Source organism: Tenrec ecaudatus, chromosome 4 (genome assembly GCF_050624435.1).
Source record: "Tenrec ecaudatus isolate mTenEca1 chromosome 4, mTenEca1.hap1, whole genome shotgun sequence".
Taxonomy (NCBI): domain Eukaryota; kingdom Metazoa; phylum Chordata; class Mammalia; order Afrosoricida; family Tenrecidae; genus Tenrec; species Tenrec ecaudatus.
In genome coordinates this window covers 196,412,023-196,434,122 of record NC_134533.1, presented here as the reverse complement: position 1 = coordinate 196,434,122, position 22,100 = coordinate 196,412,023, and the positions used below count along the sequence as shown (strand labels likewise).

At 48.2% G+C, this 22,100-nt stretch overlaps 1 protein-coding gene and 1 pseudogene across 1 annotated transcript in view; both read right to left on the bottom strand.

Annotated features, from left to right (window-relative positions):
- Positions 1–1,553: 1,553 nt before the first annotated feature.
- Positions 1,554–22,100, bottom strand: part of LOC142445403 (collagen alpha-4(VI) chain-like) — a 126,338-nt gene continuing 105,791 nt past the window's right edge. Inside the window, exons 33-37 of the mRNA XM_075547203.1 lie at positions 17,611–17,701; positions 14,723–15,406; positions 10,590–10,686; positions 7,498–7,724; positions 1,554–2,188 (exon numbers count right to left, since the gene is read on the bottom strand). Coding sequence (XP_075403318.1) covers positions 2,007–2,188; positions 7,498–7,724; positions 10,590–10,686; positions 14,723–15,406; positions 17,611–17,701 — 1,281 coding nt within the window. The 3' untranslated portion in view covers positions 1,554–2,006. The remainder of the gene's footprint in view (positions 2,189–7,497; positions 7,725–10,589; positions 10,687–14,722; positions 15,407–17,610; positions 17,702–22,100) is intronic.
- Positions 11,276–12,110, bottom strand: LOC142447264 (N-alpha-acetyltransferase 10 pseudogene; annotated as a pseudogene).

Genomic DNA, 22,100 nt, shown 5'->3' with positions numbered 1-22,100 from the left:
TAGTGGGAAAATGGCCAAGAGTGTGTCAAGGAGGCCGGCAAAATGGGAATCTGCATTTTAAGGGATTCTGCGGTTCATCCAGGTGTGAGAGTCACTGGATTAGAATGACCTGGAAGTCAGTGATATATGTTTATCTCACCTGGATGGTAGCTGTGGCAACTTGTGAAGGGGTGGAGTCTAGCCTGTCAATCAGGCCATAACCAATGAGGCCTCTGGGTGGGCATGGCCTTCTCCTGAGGATTCTGGGAACACCAATATTCCTCCATTGAGGAGAGAGAGATTCTGTCTCTGCTTTGTATTCCTGATGACAAGCCACTTGCAGCTGGAGGAGTCACATGGAGACTCATATCAGCGCTGGATCCTGTGATCTTCCTGCATTCATGTCATTGCATGTATTGTGTGAGTTTGAAAAGGAATTTATAGATTGGTATTGGATATATGGGCTAATATTGGACTTCTGGACTTGATCTGGACTGGGCTGGGATGTTTTTTTAATGCACAATTAATCTTTATATAAAGTTCTTTTTTACCCACACAAGTCTTTCTGGATTTATTTCTCTAGCCTACCAAGACTAGCACCGTACTCTGGAGGTCAGTCAAAGGAAGGGTGGGTGAAGGGAGATGTCGGACCGTGTAAGATATGACAAAATAACAATGACTTGTAAATTATCAAGGGTTCATGGGGGTGGGGGGAACAGGGAGGGAAGGGAAGGGAAAAATGAGGAGCTGATGCCAGGGGCTTGAGTGGAGGGCAGATGTTTTGAGACTGATGATGGCAACAAATATGCAATGTGCTTGACACAATGGATGGATGGATGGATGGATGGATGGATGGATGGATGGATGGATGGATGGATGGATGGATTGTGATAAGCGTTGCACGAGCCCCAATAAAATGATTAAAAAGAAATCACAGCTTTTGTTACTGAACCACTGACAGACCAGAGATCAAGCTCCACTCTGGGTTCTTATGAGCAACCACCGGCTGCTTGTAATCCTATGGACTCCTGCCCCTGGTGCCCTCAGCCCCACCAACCCCCTGAATCCAAACCCCAACCCATGGAGGCCCAGTGGATTCTGACTCATAGAGTAGACTTTATCACAGCGTAGGAAGAATACTCCATAGGTTTTCCAAGGTTATATATCTTTTATAGAAGCAGATTGTCACATTATTCTTCCATAGTGGGTGGATTTGAACCATTGACCTTTCATTTAGCCATAGAATGCTTAGCACACTGCACCTACATTCTTCCCTGATGGAAGCCCACGAGTAGAACTGAGCAGTGAGGCAGAGGAAGATCTCACAAGAAAACACAATTCACCTCAATATCTTTAGAAAATTTTTCCGCCTGGGGAACCTAGACCCTTGGTTTCATATGTCCACTGACAGCCACCGCTGTTAAATCATCACGTTCAAAGAAGAGAGTCGGTGTACTTGATCTCAGGGGATTGCAGCCATGGAGAAGCCTGACCTTCCGCTTCATCAGTGACAGTGCCACAAACCATGAGCACAAATTCCAGTGCGCAGGCATCACACCAGGTCTCACGCCAAATGATTTACTCAAGATTGCCTTTATTTTTCCACCAAGTAGTAAGGATGATATTGCCCATTAGAAGCTCGTTTGTCAAGGGCCCCTCCTTTGATGTACATGCCCTTCTGTCCTAGTGGCAAAACACAAATCAACTTTCAAGCTCAACTTCATTCAGTCTTGCTCACTGCTTGTACTGATTTTTCTTTAGCTCAGAGTGGGGGGAAAAATGCTCTTGGCCAAGTTCAAGTTGCTATTTCATTCCGTGCTAATTCCTTTAAATAAATTCCAGGAATGTTTCAGTTACTTTCTTTGACTATTAGAATTCAGTTCTCTCAAGTTACAAATCACTGCTAAGAAAATCAGGGCATGGAGAGTCCAACCAACGTCTGAGGCTGGGGGGCAGCAACCTTGTCTCAGAGGGGTATGCGTGCCTTCTTCCCCTATGAAACGGGGGCACCAGGATTGGTGCTCTGTCTAACTCTCCAGGGCTGTCTGGGCACACCGAGCTGCACATTCTTCCTCCGAGTCAAACCGGTTGGCGTTGCCTCCACAGCTGCCGTACCAGAACTGCCGGCATGACCTCTCCCCCTGGTCGTAGTACCATTTCACGACGTACTCCTGGCACTCGCCTTCCTCTGGACCCAGGAAGCAAGGACCTGCAGCAAGACAAAGGCAGCAGGAGCTGAATCTCCCGCAGGAGCAAGAGAGGCAGTTTCCTGGGAGGAAGAGCAGGCTGTGTGGCTTTGGGTGAGCAGCTCAACCCATCTGAGCCCGAGTTGCCTCAACCATCAAAGTCAGGTTCTTTAAAACGCTTACATCACAGAGTTTTTCTAAGGTGTCACATGATGGGTTTCCACAGGGCTGTTCAGTGAGGAACCGTAGTGGCATGGTGGCTACTCGTTAGGCTACTAACTGCAAGTCCAGCAGTTCAAAACTGGCAGCCTCTCAGAGGGAGAAAGAGGAGGCTTTCTACTCCCATAGTTCCACTCTCAGAAACTCACAGGAGCAGTTCTATCCTGTCCTCTAGGGTCACTATGAGTCAGCATCGCGGACTATAAGGCAGTGCGCTTGTTTCTGAGTTTATACAATAATAGCTGCTGTTTTGGCCCAGTGCCTGCCATACGGCAGGTAAATGAATGTAGAATTCCGATGACCAGGACTGCCCACTGGCTTACTGCCCTGCCCCATGGAGTTGGCAAGGCTGCATCTTTATCAGAACAGAGCGCCACTGCAAAGAGGCTTGCAGGTTTGAACTGCTGAGAACCAAATGCTTTCACCACTATGCCGCCGGGGATCCTAGTGTAACCAAGGAACTGGCCGTTTTAATCATATTTAACTTCAAATGATTTCAATTGAAGTAGCTACCTGTGGGTCGTGGTCACCATTAATGGTCAGAACAGCTACCATTGAGCAAGCCCTCGATGCCTTCAACTATTTAGCTCTAGGCTATTTTTTACAGCTCAACACTCACTACACCGGGGAGTGCCTAATTTTTCTTTTTCCACTAGGACAGGGGAAATTGTCTTGGGGGCCCAATGGATCAGTACCCAAGCCGTTATTGCTGCCCTCAATGTTACAGTTAGCATTAGCTTGACCCTCTAGGCAGGATCCTGCAGTACACTCACATCTTGACGCAGACAAGTCCACAAAAATCCAGGAATGAGAGGGGAAGGTTGGGGAGAAAGGAGAAAATGTTGGTAAGGGATGAAGCGTGGTTATGACGGAATTACAATGTTGCCTGGGCTGGTTCTCCTTCTTGGTAGGTGTGTCTTCTAAGATCGCCATACTTGGATGAGGAACGAACAAACAAAAGTAGATCTGTATGCTCTGGAGACACAACAGTGACATAGGAGAGATAGGGAGATCAACTGGCTTCTGTGAAGAGCAGCGACACTCTGTTTGTTCTGCACAAGTGGGGGCAATGAAAGGAGGCGGGAGCTGTGGCAGAATTCAGTGTAAGCTACAGGGCCACACAGGAGGCCATGCAATTTTCCATCCGCCTTGAAGCCCAGCAAGGACTCTAAGAACAGATAACTTGAACTAGAGCAGCAGTAAAATACACAGAGCCATGGACAGTGTGGAGCCTGCCGAGCCTGCGGGCAGGCAGGTGATGGGTAGTATAGCATGGAGACCTGGAAGAGCAGGGCACATGGGGCAACCGTCAATTATGCAAAATGTTTTCAGTAGGGAAGAGAAGGGAGGTGGCAGCCCATAAAACCAGGGGAGTCTCTTCATAGAGAACATGTGTGTCCTACTCAGGAAGCTGGATTTTAGCTGGTGGACAAGAAGATGATCAGGGGGAAATATAAATTAATTTTTAAAAAGAAGATCAGATTTATGCTTTATATATATATATATAGCTAAGGCATTGAGAGTGAAGATATGGACAAAAATTCCCCTTTAGTCTTCTTAAAACCAAACAATAATTTACTTAAACTAGTAAAAATGTAAAAGCCAACCTTGAGCAGTATGCTGTTTGAAGAACTATCTATAGGTTCCAGGTAGCACGTTTTGTTGTGCCTATTATCAAAACCACAAAATTCAGTTGCAAAATAATAAAGCAAAGTGGGGGCCAGAGCGTGAGGGAGAGAGAAGAGAAAATGAATCTGCATGATGACAAGTGACTACAAGGGAATGAAATTTCTGCCTGGGCGGGTTCTCTTTGTGGGTAGGTGTGTCTTCCAGGAGGAGGCCATGCCAAGATCTGGTCACCTATTGAAGGTGGGAGGTGGAAGAGAGGATAACCAGTGTTGTCCGGTACGGGCCATTCAAGGCGCTGTGTAAATGAGGTCTGAATGGGGAAGACAATGAGTACAGTTTGTTGGACAGTTTGCTTGTGATGATGCAGCCGTGTCCGTTGGAGTAATCGGGAGGGTATCTGTAGCTGCTGGTCCGAATCTGAAAAGAGAGTTTGGCACGGGAGGTATTGCGTTGGGACTCATCAGCACAACTTGAAGTGGTGGAAGGCGTGCCTGAGGAGTGAGTTTGTCTGAGTCGTGAGAGTTTGTCTTAGTAGTGAGAGTGGAGGGCGGAGGGCAATCATCTGGGCAGGCTCCTTCGAAATCAATACTGGCATTCGTCCTTCATTTGGTATTTGTTTTGTGATCTTTTCCAGATTATAGAAGCTTCAGGTCCCATAAAACCTCGATCCATTTGGGAGGATGGGGCCTGGGGAAGAAGTCTACAAAGATGGACTGGTCAGAAGTAGAACAAAATGAGCATGTGTGTCTGAAACCGAGAGAGGAGAGGCCTTGGGAGAGGTAGGGGTCAGCGGAGGAGTTCAGGTCAGTGAGTCTGAAAGACTCCTTTGATCTCTCTGGACAATTCAGAACTCGTGTGGAGAAGGAGGCTGCTTCCTTCTCTGACCACAGCTGTAGGAAGAGAAGGTAGCAGAGAGCAGGAAGCTTCAGGAGGACGGCACTTGGCCACTTCTATTTAGTTTGAACACCAAGCAAACACCAACACACATGAACCAGGGGTACCAGCTAAACAGCAGGGTGTTTGTGAACAAAAGAGGTGACAAAGGGCCTCAGGGGGAGCTGGACAGAGCCGAGTTTAGAAGTAGGAAGAAAATGTTTTGCGAATGATGATGGCAACAAATGTCCCAATGTGCTTGACACAATGGATGGATGGATTGTGATAAGAGTTGTATGAGCCCCCAATGAAATGATTTAAAAGAGAAAATAAACAAGAAGCATAGTGGCAAGAACTGGGGATGATGGGGGTCCATTCCTTGAGTTCTTAGGCTTCAATTGCTTGTCTGTGAAAGAGACTGAATCCAATAGCAGCAATCCATCTTTTTCACTTTGCGTTTGTGGAGCAGGTCGTTTTTTGTGCCTAACAGTGGTTCTCAGCTGCTCAGGAAAATCCTGGGTAAGTCTCACACCCAGAGATGCTGATTGAATTGGTCAGAGGTTCAGCCTAGGTATTGGGAATTTTAAAAGGTTTTCCAGTGATGCTACTGTATAGCCCAAAGTGAAAACCACTGCCTTACTAAGGTTACCCAAGGATAGCCTAAGAAGAAAACATAATAATCAATATGGTAAACTCTGTGCTTATGGTTTAAAATATGCTAAAGGAGGTAAACTTTGACTGCTCCTGCAGAGAGTACATAATCACTCCTTGTAGGTTTGGTTCTTTTCCTGTGGACATGTTTGCTTTGGAGTCAAGAGGGAGCCTGTCGCATCAGCTGCTCACGAGCTCATTTGCCTCCTATGCCTATGGGGTGAGCACATGAACCCCCTCTGAGGCAGGTATTCAAATTATTCTCGTTTTACAGAAAAATGAGCCAGAGACAGACAAAATAAGTTTTTCTTTCTTTTTTTTTAAATCGTTTTATTGGGGCTCATACAACTCTTATGACAATCCATACATATGTCAATTGTGTAAAGCACACTTATACATTCGTTGCTGTCTTTATTCTCAAAACATTTGCTTTCTGCTTGAGCTCTTGGAATCAGCTCCTCGTTTTTTTTTTTTTTACCCCTCCCTCCCCGCTCCCCCCTCCCTCATGAATCCTTGATAATTTATAAATTATTATTTTATCATATCTTACACTGCCCGACGTCTCCCTTCACCCATTTTTCTGTTGTCCATCTCCCACAGAGGAGGTAATATATAGATCCCTGTAATCGGTTCCCCCTTTCTACTCCCTTCCCTCCTCCCTCTCAGTATCACCACTGGACCTGAGGGGTTCATCTGTCCTAGATTCCCTGGGTTTCCAGTTCCTATCTGTACCACTGTACATCCTCTGGTCTAACCAGGTTTGTAAGGTAGAATTGGGATCGTGATAGTGGGGTGGGGGGATGGAAGTGTTTAAGAAATAGAGGAAAGTTGTGTGTTTCATTGATGCTATACTGCACCCTGAGTGACTCATCTCCTCCCCACTACCCCTCTGCAAGGGATGTCCAGTTGTCTACGGATGGGCATTGAGTCCCCATCCCTCACTCCCCCGCATTCACAATGGTATGATTTTTTGTTTTCTGGTGCTTGATACCTAGTCCCTTCAACCCCTCGTGGTCACACAGGCTGGTGTGAGTCTTCTATGTGGGCTTGTTGCTTCTGGGTTAGATGGCTGCTTGTTTACTTTCAAGTCTTTAAGACCCCAGATGCTATATCTCTCAATAGCCGGGCACCATCAGCCTTCTTCACCACACTTACTTATGCACACATTTGTCTTCAGCATTTATATGGGGAAGGTGAACACACAATGATGGTTATTGTTCTTTGGTGTCTGCTACCTGATCCCTGCAACACCTCGTGGTCATAACTTTTTCAAATAACTTTGGCTAGCAGTCAATGAGGAAATGCTTCGCAATTTCTCTCACTTTTAACACGTTCAAATCTCTGGGCAATTATTTCCCACCGAATCTAAGCAGGACTGACCACCCACTCACTAGAGCTCTTCCAGTTCTCTACCCTTCCCTGAACATCCCTCAGAGTTAAACTCTTACAATTCTTTGGAACACTTGCACTGTTTTGCTTAATTTATTGATAACATATATGAGGTCATTGATAGCATATAGGAGCATATGTAAGTTACTATATGCTGTAATTGGAAATCACGGCTCCAGCTGTGATGAATCCAAAATGGTGCGTAAAGTTGGTCAGAACCCATGTGGCCATTACAAGAATGCGTTTCCCTCAAGGTCTCCAAGAGGACCGCTTCTCCACCTTGAGCTACAGACTACATAGGACGTGCCTCCAGACACTCCCTGAAATAGCTTCCTACCAGGTCCAGTTTGACAGCCAAGTAAAAGCTAGTCTTTGGATGCTTTAAAGATCCAGTTAGGTTCAGACTTTAATTTATGCATTTGGAAAGCAACTAAAGAGCCACAATTTGCATGTTAACTCTTAGGTGGAGACGCAGGTTTTATAAAAAAAAAAAAAAGGTTGGATGGGGGATAAAGATGAAAAGGGTAAATTTAAATAAAGAAGCAACTACGGTAATATCTGTGGATTTTACCATCAGTGGTGTCTAAATTTAGTTCTCTTCTTGGTTCTCCTTGCTTGGCTGGTGTTCCTTGTCCATTTTTTCCAGGATCGTCTTTGCTCTTTTCATCATCATTTTCAAGTGTTTCTTGTGGAGTCATTGATGTTGCTCTCATGGCTGTGCTTACATAAACCTCAGCTGTTTCAAGGTCTTCCAAGTCATCAGCAAAGGTATGCACGTCAGACTGAGGGTTGGACAACCTGCACAGAAGCAATCACGTCATACTGCAAAGCCTCAACACCAGGCCCAGGAGGTTCAACAAGGCCCGTGCGATGTTAGTGGGCCAAAGGTCAATAGCTTTGTCATTGCAACAGCTGTTTTCCTAGGTAGGCACATGCTTTTGGACTAAAATGGCAACAATATGGTTAGCACAGTCAACTTTTGATTTTAAAAAGAAGACCATGCATTTGTGTGTGTATGTGTGTTTTCTGTTTGCGTGCGCACATTTGCTTATCTGTTTGTGTTTGCACGAATGCATACTTCTAGGAAGGGGCTTATAGGAGCCCTGGTGGTGTGGTTATGAATTGGGCTGTTCACTGCAAGGTCAATGGTTCAAACACACAAGCTGCTCCTACAGAGAAAAATGAGGCTTTCTACTCCTGTAAAGAGTCACATTCTTGGAAACCCACGGGGGCAGTGCTGCTGCCCTGTCCTATAGGGTCACTGTAAGTCAGAATCAACTCAACAGTAGTGAGCTTGGTTTTATGAGGGAGCTTGAAAAGTTCATGGAAAATGGAACAAAATATTCTGAAGACTTTTTGAAACGACATCATGTATCATAAACAGATGGAAGAGCTTTGGAGGGCATGAGATTCTATCCAGCAGCTCCTTTGAGAATATGAGGCTAGATGATGGATTCATGTTATGGAATGGACTTTTTTTGTTTGCTTTTTTGCTTTTATACTCTTAGGTAATCTAAAGAACTTTTAAATAATCAAGATGTATTTCTTTTTAACTAAAGAAGGAAAAGACAAAACTGCACTGGAATTGTCAGATCACTGAGCCGCTCAGCCCCAATAGTTTGGGTGGAGGCAAGGACTGGCATTGTTTGTGACCTTTCTTTAGGGAGATTTGGGGTCCAGTGTCAGTGTGACTACAGACAGTAGATATTTCTTCTGTTTACAAAGCTTACTCTACCCATCACCCTGCAATTAAGTGATGTCAGCTCACTGAAGCTGGTGCTCAGCCCACTGGAGCTATCAGCACCAACCAGAAAGATTGCCAGGAACCCTCCCGTCCAAAAAAGTTATAGACATCCCAAAGACTTAAATACCCAAAATCAGCCTTTGTTCTCTTTTTTGCTATGGGAAACAGAAAGATTTCCCCCCCAAATATATGTTAGACTTAGTCTGCTTGCACCTAATGGTAAATGATTGTCAAGTTACCTCCCTGAAGGCATTCAGCTGCCAGACTACTGTCTGGTCCCACCACAGGTAGGACCCATTCCCTGCTGTTAAGGACAATGAGCTACTTCTCCCTAAAGACTTAAGGCCATTAGTCTGGTCTCTGTAGGGTGGGTTTACGCCCTACTGATAGTGGTTTCTATAATGAGCCAGAGAACAGGTCAAACCTCAGTGACATCCAAAGTTAGACTGCCCCTGAATCTAGGATCCGCCCATCTTGTCACATGTGTACCCCTATTACCTCCCCATCCTATTAAGTGGATACCCCTAGATCACCCCCCTCCCATTACTGTATTACCTATAGCACAACCCTTTCCTATGAGGCATGTCCTCACCTGTAATTCAGGGTTTTGCACATCCCAGGGAATATAAAAGCCTTGGTTAACAATAAATTCTCTCCACGTGGACCACCAAGTGGGGCTGAGGTGAGCATGCTACCATGAAATGTGTCTGACTCCATTATTTCAATCTCTCTTTTATCTCTCATGCTCTCTATGACTTTACTATAATCTTTATTTATTATCGCTATACAATTGCACAAACTGGACCCGTGATGATGTGTTAGGGCGCGTACTCTGACATCTTGTTATTCTGCATTTGCCCGCTTGCCTCTCACCCCTGCTTGCTACCTGAAATGCTGGCTTTCTCTCCTGCTCTGCCTCTTTCTGCAGCAGAAGTGGAGGCTCCCCGGTAAGGTGACCAGATGTCCCGCTTTTGGCGGGACAGTCCTGATTTTTAACAATATTTCCCATGTCCTGCGACATTTTTTTAAAGTCCCAATTTTTGGAAAGAATTAATGACAAGCTCGGGCATACGGTTTTCAGCTGCCATGTGGCTATTTCGCCAGGATATGTGTTTGTCAATGGTGTCCCGCTGGTGTCCCGCTTTACCAATGTTAAAATCTGGTCACCTTCTCTTCCTCACAAGACTCTGGTGTGGTTTGTTAGTGGATATGCAAGAGCAGCTCTGGTGGACTTTATACCTTTTAAGTTAGCGAATTCTCTGGCTTTAGACCAAGGGAAGCTCTATAACCTTTCTTTATCTGGCTAACCTAACTTTTCACTTCATGTTCTTTGGTTTCTTGTTGCCTACAAACTTCATCTCCCTCAATAATCTATGAATCAAAGGTCTCGCTCTGTCTCTTGTTTCTGAAAGACCTTACAGGAGACAGTCTCCTGCTGAGACCTAAGGGAATGGCTGGCCTCCCACGTGCTCCAGGTGCCTCCTGCAGGGGACACCTCGGAACAGTTTCTCTTACCCATCACAGTTTTAATCTGAGTGATCGATCTCTCACCACAGGAAAAATGAACTATTTCATGTTTGAGGGTCTCGATGGGTCAGGCCTTCTGTGGGGGGGCTCTGGTTCGGCTGAGTGCAGAAAGAGCGGAAGTTGGGGGAGAGGGTGCCTTGGAGCACACCATTGACTAATTTTCATCACTGAACGTGAGGAAGATGTCATCGCAATTTTCATGCTGTGCATTATGTGTTAAGTAAAAGTTTGACAAGCCTGCCTTGTAGTTTTGAGCTGACATGGCAGTAAAGTTATCTAAATGATAGGTTTGGAGAAGGGTGCTACTTCAGAGATGCTACAGGTGCTGTTCTTTACAGAGAGGAGGCTGGCTTCCTGCCTGTGACAGGAGCTCAGCTCATTCGGGAGCCTACCTCGCAATAGGCTGGATGGAGCGCTGCAAAGTGTCCCCGCGGCTCGGGCCCCCACATTCAACACTGAGCTCCGGGGGTGGATACTGGTTTGTTTCACCTAAAAATAAAACAAGGAAGCCATCAAATCCAGACAAATGAACCCCCCAATATTATCAAACTTACAATAAAATAAGCACAAAATAGATCACCAAGCAACCCATTACTCATTAAGTTGAAAGCTTTAAGATGCAAAATAAAATGAAGCCCAAGCTAAAGTCAAATTTCAAATAAGACAAAATTTAAAAACAAAATAAGAGCATAAGATGTATCGTATCCCAATATTTAAGTACTTAAAGTGAAATAAAATCACAAAATAAAGCCATAGCAAAACTGACAACATAACAAAATATTGAAAATGACATTAGAACAGGCAGAAAAGTGAGTCCTTTGCTCTTTCTCAAAGAATCACTAAACCATTACTCATTCCAACTTTCAACCCCTGCAAAGATCAGGAAACTGACAAGTTTTCAAATTAGAGACTCACAGGGCTAGGTTAGTACCTCTCTTCTAAGATGCCTGAGAGACTCCCTCCCCCGCCCCACCCCTTCTTTCTTTTTTTTGCCCCCTAGGGACAAGGGTGACATTTATTGGGCAATCTAGTGGGCAGGGCGAGGTGGGGCTGCAGCCTGGTGGGGCTCCGTCAGGCTCTAGGAGGCTGAGTCGAAGGCCTCTGAGCTGTGCTGGACATCAGTGCTCTGTGGTCTCGCGGACCTCACTGAGGTCCTTGCTGTCCCCATCACTATCCTCCCAGGAGGCCTCCCCTGCACTTGACAGTGAGTTATTCTTGTTCTCCATGAGCCCCAGTACCACAGGCCCCCCTTCTCCTTCAGCTCCAGCTGCCACCTCAGCTCATCCTCCATCTGGGCTAGGGAGGTCCCACTTCATGGCGTCCGCATCTTCCCCATCCGCGTAGTACTTGGGCCCCACTTCACAGATCTGGACGTTGAGAGTGTTGGAGTAGAGGCGCAGGGCGGCCCAGTTATTCTTCCTGACGTGCAGAGAGACGTGTTTAGCGTTGAAGTTCTCAATCATAGCTCGGGAGACCTGGTCCCTCAGCTTCTATGCCAGGGCAAGGCGAGAGTACGGGCGCTTCACAGCCAGTGACGGAATGTGTCCAAGGGGCACGCCATCTAGGTCCTCCTCCATTTTGGCCAACACGTAGCCAACAATCTTCCCATTCTCGTCCTACGCGATGTAAGAGAGCTGGGGCCAAGAGCGGGCGTGGTAGAAGGAGTACTTTATCTGGTCGCTCTCTGGGAGGCGCAGCAGGTTGCAGTACTGCATGTTCATCGGGTCCTCAGGCCTGGCATTGCGGAAGTTCATGGCGGCTTCGGAGGGGGACTTTGGGGGGGGGAACGAGTCGCCGGCCCCAGTGAGTCATGGGCGCGCAGTCGGTGGCCACTGCGCTTCGATGAGCGACCGGTGCGGCTGGGCGGGCCAGCGGAGCCCCCTCCCCACCTTCTTTCCATGATGAGAGAGCAGCTTTCCTTCAAGGGCCACAGTGGATGCCATGTACACTGTGAAACATGAAACTTGTCAACTGAGAAACTACTATCTCCCAGCAAGGAACCGCATGTGTGCCAGCGAGGGACCCTGGCAGGAGGTATTGTAGCTAATCCATCTGCGGGTGCAGACCAAGACAAAGTCTGGCAAGGCTTTGGGGCACCGCGAACCCCTCCTCTCACTCTGCTTTCTCACAATTGGCTATTCATGGGTTTGGTTTGATGTAGGAAACTGGGAGCCTGGATGAACTGAACGTGGAAGTGGCCTAATCTCTACATTCATGACCATAGGGCTTGGAAGACCCGTTCTCGTGAAAGAAGAGTTCCACAGTCCCGAGACAGAGCTAAAAGCTAATGCGCATTCTTCAGATAAAAAGAGCTCTCTCCACAACTGCCCTCCTTTAAGACGGTAAGGCAAATCTGTCTTTCACAGGCACGTGGCTCCTCAGTGCTTGGCTGAGAGATGGCGGTCTTTAAAAGCATTCAAGCTCCGTGTGTTCCGGTCATGCTTGGGGCCTGTGTCCCTTGGCTGCCTGGAACTTACAGCTAAGTCCAGATACTTTCTTCTCCAGGAAGCAGGTTCTTCACATTTAGCCTCTGCGAAATGATAAGATGCCTCCTACAAACGCTGTGTGTCTGGTGCACAGTTAGAGGATGCTTAGCTCTGAAAGCAACCCATGCTGATGTTCAGTATTCTTAAGGCGTGATGGACACTATTGTCCACTCGCCTGCCAGACACTTTCTTCACGGTGTTCTTCTAAAAGAACTCAGGCTATCTCAGCTTCACACTTTGCCCTATCTCCTGAATATGTGCCTCCCGAAGGCTTGCTTGTCTCACCACTATATACACTCCCTCTCTTCCTCTTGACTCTGATAGTGGGATGAGGCGCCCCCGTCTTTTCTATTCTCCTTAATCACATACGCGGTTCCTAAGGACCCGTTTGATGGTGGGGCTGGGCTCCACAGTTTGACTAGTTGTGATTGGAGGTGAAGGTGCTAGGACAGGAAAGTAGAGAAGCAGTGTGCCCAGGAAATGCTGTCACCGTCTTGTCCCTTACCTTCTACTGTTACTTTCATCCAGCCAACCTGGTAGGGGAAACCCTGTATTCTTGCCGTTTCTCTGTTACTCCCTAATACACTGCCACGTGCACCTCAGCTTTAAAATAAGTATATCCTATACCCCGTCTCTTACAGTGAGGTTCATGAACAAGCAGCATCAGCATCACGCAGGAGCTTATTAGAAATTCAGAATCACCACCCCACCCCCCCCTAGACATGACAAGATTCCTAGGGAATCAAGCTCACTCTAAAGGGTGGCATGTACTAGGATAGACCACTGGATAAATAGTGACAACTTTTAAAATCCAAAATAGTTGCTTTTGAGTGAATCTGTTATGTAGCTAGATATAGGGACAGAGGGCTGTCCCTCCCACGGCTGCGAACGTCCACACAGAGGCGGTTGTATGGAAATCAGGCGACCATTAGATGCCTAAGAAGACCCCTTACTGAACATGCTTCTATTCAAGGCCCAAGCCAGGTGGGAGGTATATCTGGGTGGTCCAAAGTAGGTCCAGGCTCATGACCTCACCCAGGTGGGCTTAACCCAGCCAATGGGGTCAACCAATACCATCAACCACTCCTCTCCAGCCAGAGGCTTGAAATATCCTGGCTGTGGGAAGGCAGCTCTTGCTCTTTTACCCTGCCACTGCCCAGTGGCAGGTCAGAGGACGAGGCCTCCCTCCCCCACGCAGGCCCACATGCACCCACTCCAAGCCTACTTGGGGCCTCGCCCCTCTTGCTCTCTGGTCCCAGCTTGTGCCACAGCCTCTCTGGCCCCCATCCTGCACATGGGGGTGCTCTTTGCCACGTGGTCGTTCATGCCCAGTTGTGAACTTCCACGAGGCTTCCACACGGCTTGGCACGCTTCCCTGAAATCGGATGTACCCTTCTGAGACTATAAAACCTGAAACGTCTCCCATCCTTCATAAGAACCCACTTGGATTACAAGACAGGCTTCGGGGTGGATTCTTTCAACCGTGGAAGCCAAGAAGCCAGGTGTTACCGACTCCAGAAACCTTACCAATTCTGCCTCATGGGCCCCCCAGGTGTGCTGAATAGAACTGTGCTCCGCAGGGGGTTCAGTGGCTGATGCGTCCTATGGGGAAACTAGGCCTTTCTTGAGAGATACCCATCAGCGGACTCAAATCCCCAGTCTTGCAGTTAGCACGCCGCCAGAGAACAGGAATGGGGTGCACCACCCCAGGACAAACTGCTACATCTACTATCCGTACAGCATCGGGGCGTTAGGGTCGCCCCACAATTGTATTCTAATGGAGAAGTCGCAACCAGGAGAGACTAATTCTCACGTCCCTACATCAGAAAATCCACACGTTCTGTGGAAGGCAGCGGCCTCCGGTGCCACGGATAACAAGACAATGACAAGGCAGCTTTTTCAGAACCTGTGGGTGTTCGCCTGAGGCTGTGGGGCGACACACAGCTCATTTAGGGTGGAGATTCCATGGGCTTCTGCCCAAATGCCAAGCTCTCCTCTGCCCAGCCAGGCGTCACCCCTCGTTTGATGGGACCACTTACTAGTTAGGAGGTTGAAAAAGGCCTGTGTGAACCTTCGGGCGTAGGCCACCTCTTGGTCGGAGAACCCCTCCAAGCGCAGCAGATGCTGCTCTGAGGGGGGGCTGGCCACACCGTCCAGCTCAGCCAGCTCCAGGGGCCCCACCCCCGGGCCCAAGGCCAACACAAACAGAGCGACGCCCTTGCACTTGGCTTCCAGGGACCAGGTCCTCAGCTTCGCCTGATCCCAGCTGCTGGTCTCGCCGGCCACGATGGCGTAGAGGACCCGCGCTCTCCGCGGCAGCGGGGCTGCCAGGAGCACCTTCTCCAGCGTCCACTCCAGGGCGTGTCCCAGGGCGGGCGCTCCCTGCGGGGGGTGCCCCGCTGCCTCCTGGACGAGCCGCTGCATGGGAGCCCGGTGGCCGTGGGACGTCAGGTGGAAGCTCTCCGTCACGGGAGGGTGGCCCCCACCGGGCCTGAAGCCAGGCGTCGTGTGCACCACCAGGGCCGCGCGCGCCCCGTGGCTTGACACGGCTGGCTGCGCGGCCACTTCCAGGTCGTCCAGCACGGCGGCCACCAGGTTCAAGGCGGCGCGGTAGACGTCTGCGCTGGTCCCCTGGGAGCCGTCCACCAAGAACGCCACGTCCACGTCCACCGCCAAAGGCCCCGGCACACCTCGCTCGCAGTCGGCCTGGGGTCGGCACTTGTCTGGGGAGGAAGCGCAGAGACAGGCTGGGGTTAGCTCACTCCTCTTTCCTGTCCATCCTCTCTTTCCTGTCCTTACAGAAAGCATTCCCTAGCCGACGACATCAGGACAGCTGCAATGGAACGCGGCCTGGCCCTGCTGTGGGAGGCCAAACCCAGGGCCAACGTCAATAAACGCCCATCGAGACTTTCAAATAACACGGTCACTTAAAAGTTTTCACCACTAGACCCCAGACCTCCTCAATTGCTAGGTGCACAGACTACTTGCACTCAATGGAAAGGGGTTTGTAGATGGATGGTGTATTAAGTGGTGAATGCTCACTCCTGCTGGACTTGGGAGTGTCCTTAGGGACACACGAAACTGCCATTTTTATCATCAAGGAATGATGAGATGAAATTTAGCCCTTCCTTCCATCATCCCCACAGGTAACTAACCACTACAGCCTCTGCAGGGCTTATGCACAGAGCCTGGTAGTGTTTCAACGCACCACTACTTCCCAAAAGCAGCGGTCCTTCGATGCTCTGTCAGGTCTTATTTGGCATGCTGACAAAGCTGCACAGATTTCGCTAGCATTCTTTTCCGCTTTAATTCGCTGTGTTTCGTGATGCATTTGAAAGCATGATTCTGCGAAGGTTGTAAATTTAAACCCAGATGCCCAAGATGGACTGTATAGATGTATGTATAGAAACATATGCATGTTATTGTCTGTACCGTCCAGTTGGTCCCAGCTCATACCAACCCTATGCACAGCACAATGAAGCACTGCCTGGTCCTGCATCATCCCCACCCACCATGGAGCCACTGTGTCAATCCATCTGTCAAGTGTCTTCTTTCCACCCTCCACCCCACCCCCCATGCCTCTCTACCAAACACGATGTCCTTCTCCAGGGACTGGTCTGTCATATATTGCAGCTGACTGCCTGATTCAAAATCGACCCTGTATTGCAGAGCTTCCTGGGTAACGTAAGTGGTTTGCACTAGGCTACCTTGGGCAAATTACTTAGACTTCCCAGTGTATCCATTTCCTCTCTCTCTGGTGGAGATATGTTGATAGTGGTTGTAGCTATCTTATGAGGGTGTTTGTGAGGCTTCAAGGAAAATAGTTAAGACATTTACATGTTCGACCCAATGCCTGCGCATTAGTCAGAGCTCGGTAAACAGGAGAAGCAGCTGATGTTTAAAGAAGCGGCCTGTCAAAGGAGATGCTGGGTGGAAGAGCTGTTTGTGAATTACACAAATAGCAATTACTATATAAAGAAGAGGGAGGCATCAGGATTGGAGGAAGGTTTATTAGCAACCTGCGAAATGCAGATGACACAGCCTTGTCTGCTGAAGGGGAGGAGGACTTGAAGCACTTGCTGATCAAGATCCAGGATTGCAGTCTCCCATATGGATTACGGCTCCATGTTCAAAAAGACCAAAACCCTAACAAGTGGACCAATAAGTAGCATCATGATAAACGAAGAAAAGAAAGGCTGAAGTTGTCAAGGATTTTTGTCTCACTTGGAGCCACGGTAAATGCTCATGGAAGCAACAGTCAAGAGATCAAAAGATACACTGCAGTAGCTCGATCTGCTGCATAAGACCTCTTTAGTGTCTTGAAAAGCAAGGACATGACTTTAAGGACTCAGGTGCACCTGACCCAAGCCGTGGTATTTTCAATTGCCTCCGACATGTGTGAAAGGAGGACATGGAATAAGGAAGACCAAAAAATAATCCATGCATTGAATGGTGGAGCTGGAGAAGAACACAGAAAGTACCAGGGACGGCTAGAAGGACAAACAAACCTGTCTTGAAAGAAGTATGGCCAGAGTACTGCTCCTTCGAGGCATGGGTGGAGAGACGTCATCTCACTTACTTTGGACATGCTGTCAGGAGAGACCAGTCCCTGGAGCAGGGCATCGTGCTTGATTAAGTAGCGGGGCAGGGGAAACGGGATGAATGGAAGGCCCTGAACTGTGCCTGCAACAAGGGGCTCAAGCATAGCAACAGTGGTGAGAATGGCACTGGACCAGGCAGTGTTTCGTTCCGTTGTAATGGACTCGATGGCGGCACCTCACAGCAACTTGGGAGTTAGAAAGGACTCCATGCAGTGAGTGAGCTTCTGGAGTTGTATATTTCCTTTGGCCACATTCGCTGAGCCCATGTGGGGCAGTGGTGAGCCTTAGTGTGACTCAAGTAGAATCCCAAAACTAAGCCAGCTTACCATAGCAGAGAACACACCGGGCCACACGCTCCACGTCCTGCTGCCTCTCCGTCTCCCAGACGAACAGGTGAAGTCTGTTGGTCGCATCCACCTAGTCCAAACACACACACACAGATTTCTGATAAATGGTCAAATTATGCATGCATCCATACTTTGGCTTTACATGTTACAGTTCTCAGTCTTTAGTTCTCCTCCAGTTCTGACCTGGAAATTGGACTACCATTGGAATGGATGTATGAGTTGTGGGTCCTCTGACTCCCTGTGTGTATAAAACTCAGCCAACAGCATGAGTGGAGGGTAGAGGGAGTAGGAGGGAAGGGAAGAGGCAAAGCTTCATCCCATGTTAACTCTGTGTGTCTTTACTGGCCAGCCACTGTATACAAATGTGATGTGACGGGAGCTAGAACCACCAACAGGCAGGACCTTGAAGGAGGTGGCTTCGGAGTTCAGGTGCTGTTTGGGTGGAAAGATGAACACGGTGAGGGACAGCCCTCCAGAGTGTTCCTGGTGTCTAGAGCCAATACACGTCACAGGCAGAGGACAAGAATGAGGGGGCAGCATGTGGAAATGGCAGACCTGTTTATCACCTCCCTTTAAATGACTTCAAATTACATTTAGTTAATATCTGTCTTCAAGGTTTAAAAGGAAAATATTAAATAATAATAGATCTGGCAACAGGTATCATGTATCAAACTGGTTACATGACAAATGATTCTCTCTTCTGTCCAGGGACACAGCTGGGACACATGCCCCGGTCTCCCTTGCACTTAGGTGAGACCATGTGACTGGGATTGGTCTTCAGAAGTGCTATATACCATTTCCAGTGCATTTACTACACTTCATTGGTTTCTTTTCTCTAGTCAACCAGGCACATGTAGAAGATTCAGATGACGGTTTTGAGGCCTTAGAGCATGATGAGCCACTGACAGAAGGGGCCTGGGTCCTACAATGGCTACAGGCCTCAAAGCATCACCTCCTGACACACATGAACACAAGGACCTGCATTGATTCATGACAGACTGTGGAAAGAAGCCGTTAGTGCAGTCGTCTCCACCTTCCTAATGCCGTGACCCTTTCATACAGTTCCTCATGTGGTGGGGACCCCCAACCATAAAATTATGTTCGTTGCTACTTCATCACTGTAAGTTTACTACTGCTATGAATCATAATGTAAATATCTGATATGCGGGATGTATTAGGTGACCCCTGTGAAAAGGTCATTTGACCCCAAAGGGGTCGGAACCCACAGGTTGAAAACCGCTGCCGTAGTGTGTTAAACCACGGATGTTTGGGGGCAACCAACCTACCTCCATTAGTACTATTTTCAGGATTTATTCGACATGCTGACACTAGAAATGCTTTCAAATGATTTCTCCCAGATTTCAAGGTGCGGTTTCCAAAGACACGTCTAAGCTCAGTCATGTCCATCTGTTGCCTGTATTCTGTCAATCCCATAGGGAAGGGTCCCACTGAAGGTCAGCCCCGCCTCCTCCATCATCTGTGTGGCCATCAGCAAGCTGACTCTGGTCACCCTCCGGGTAGCAAGGTGCTGGGGTAGGAAGATGTAATGCTAGCCCTCAGAGGGACCGAGGTCAAGGGTAACATGCTCATTACAGCGCCCTTCACGCTTATCTTTGTTTGGTCTGCAGCACACTCCAGTCTTTGCCCTCAGCGTGAGATACTCGAAGAAATATGCTTCCTGGGAAAAGACATCGAAAGAGCTGAATGTGTGCTGGTGCTGATGTCACAGGAAAACGTGGGCTCGTTCCTAAGTCTTGAGAAAGGAGAGACAAAACGCACCCTCTTTTGCTCTGCATAGGGCAGTGGTTCTCAACCTGTGGGGTTGAGATTCCCCCTTTGGGGGAATCGAACGACCCTTTCACAGGGGTTGTCCGATTCATAACAGTAGCAAATTGACAGTGATGAAGTAGCAACAAAAATGATTTTATGGTTGGGGGGGGCTCACCACAACAAGAGGACCTGTATGAAAGGGTCGCGGCAGTAGGAAGGTTGAGGACCCCAGGCGTATGCAACAGCAGTCTTAAATTATATATACTCTTTCCTGAGTTCCAAATTCAAAGCTCTCTGATTGACGGGAGAGCTTCAACATAAAAAAATCTTAGCAAGCCCTCTAGTGACAGGAAGATGACATGGTCACAACTTGAAAGCGTTTAAAGTGGAAGAACAATCGGCGTTCCAGGGACATGGAGTGGTGTGGTGTGTTTTGGAAACCTAAGAAGAAGGGATTTTACTTCCAGGGGCCAAAGGGAGCCGAGGGGAGCTGCTGGTGATAATGACATTTGACATGGCCCTTTTGAGAAAATTAGCAGGATATTTAACTGGCCAAGAAGCAGGAAGCGGCATTCCAGGGTGGAGGAGCATCCAAAGTGGATAATGGCATCTCTAGGCTTCCAGTCCGTGCCTCCGGTGTGTGGCTACAAAGCACAGCTGGACCCTGAACGCCTTACTAGATCGGGAAGCTGACATGGAGAGAGAATGCGGCGCTGCCGGGATTCAACTTTGAAATCTACTCCACATGGCTCTCAGATTTGGGTAACTGGCCAAACCAAACGGCCTCAATTAATCAGTGAGGATTGCAGAAAATTGTGTAGGCAGGGACATGACAAATTGTCAGCTTTACTGGGAACCGCTCGAGTCAAATTAAGATCCGTGGGCATGTGCCAGGAGATAAATATGCAGAAACTGAGAGAGCTCTAACAGCCAGCCAGTGACTGTCAATGGAGTCTGACACATGGCAATCCCATGTGCGTCGGAGCAGATCGGATCTCCACGGGGTTTTCAGTGGCTGATGTTGCAGGAGTAGGTCACCAGGCGTTTCTTGCGGGTGTTTCAAGGAGCTAAGCGCCTTCTAATGTGGAACCTTGGGTAATACCCTCCAACCGTCGGAGCCTCAGTTACAGAAACTAAGTAAGTGAGTCTGGGGGGGGAGTCGTTGCCACGAAGCTTTCTTTCTGGTCAAACACGGCCACCCAGCTCTTCCCTAACAGTCGCCTGTGGTTGCTTCCGGTTCAAGACACGGTGTTATCTTTTCTTTGGGGACCAGCTCAGTTGGCCAAATTCAACTGAATTTGAGTAACTCGAGAACATGCATCTTTAAAAACAAGCGTTTCTTAGGAACAAGACTTTTTACTCGAGTTTGAAATTGTGACTGTTCTTTACAAATGGCAATTTAAAAAAAGAACCATGGGAATAAGCGCACAGAAAGCCAGCGGCTGTCCCCAGGGAAGCTCTGATTCCACATACATCCCCCTCTCCTGGGTTGCTAGTAAGGACGATGATCTAATTACTTTGGCCTTGCTGGAGTGGTGGCCTTTGTCACTGAAAAGGCAGAGGAGAGGATTCCTGGGAAAGCTCCCACCAGGAGATAAGGTGGGAGTGACCCCCAGGGTGAAAAGGGTCAATTGGCTTTATGGTTCCTAAAACAGATTCCCATCAACACCAGACAGGAAGGAAAGCTCAAAAGCGTCTTACACACAAACCTAAAAGCTGGCACCTCCAATGACTCCCCCAGCTTCATCCCAGGCTCCCCAGCTGTGGTTTGTCAGGACCAGGCATATCCTGAGTCTTTGGGGAAGTAGCGGTGCAGGGTAGGAGTTCGCATGAATATCTTCTTTTGGTTGAGTGGACAGGAAGGCATGTTCTCAAGAGTTATAGGTCAACCCTTCAAGACTCAGTGAGCAACATTAAAGAGCTCCCTGTGAATCCCTGATGGCGAGAGTCCCACTAACAGCAAACCCAGGACCATCTCGTTGATTCTGACTCCTCGCATTTCTGAACTTGCGAATCTTTGCAGGGTCAGACAGCTTCATCTTTCTTCCACAGAATGGGGCTGGTTTAGGACCACCGTGGTTAGCAGTTGGACGCTACCCAGTAGCTCTACCAGAGGTCCTCAGAGAGCCCCGCGGGTTAGATAGAATGCTCGAGCTGTTGCACCAAGCTGTCAGAGGCCACAGGGCAATGCTCCTTTCTGGGATTGAATTGAGGGAGGCAGTTGGCTTGAAAAGAGGGGAGGAAAGGGAAGCAAGGACCGTAAGTGCTAGGGAGGAAGCTTTGTCTTGGATGAAGGAAAAGTTAACTGGACCCTGAGGAGGAAGAGTTAGAAAAGACCTGGCTTCAAGTTAAGGTCAAACACTGGGGAACAAGGAGGAACACAGAAAAGCAGGACAAAGAGAATGAAGGTGGGAGTAGTCACGTAACCTGTGATTGACCCCGTGAACTTGAGTCCAGTTTGGACTCTGCCGGTTAACAAGTGCTCCTCCAAACTCCCGTGAGACACCAGGGGTCCCCATTGGGTGAAGGGTGCTGAGTGGTAGAGTAGCTTTAGAAATCTATCTCTTGTGTTGTTAATTGCTACGGAATGATTAACAACACACGGACAGTTAGTTCAACTAGGAGTACATGGGGTTCCCTGAGAACTACTCAGATCAGAGTGCAAATTCTAGAACTAAGGGGTCCACCTTTGACCTTCA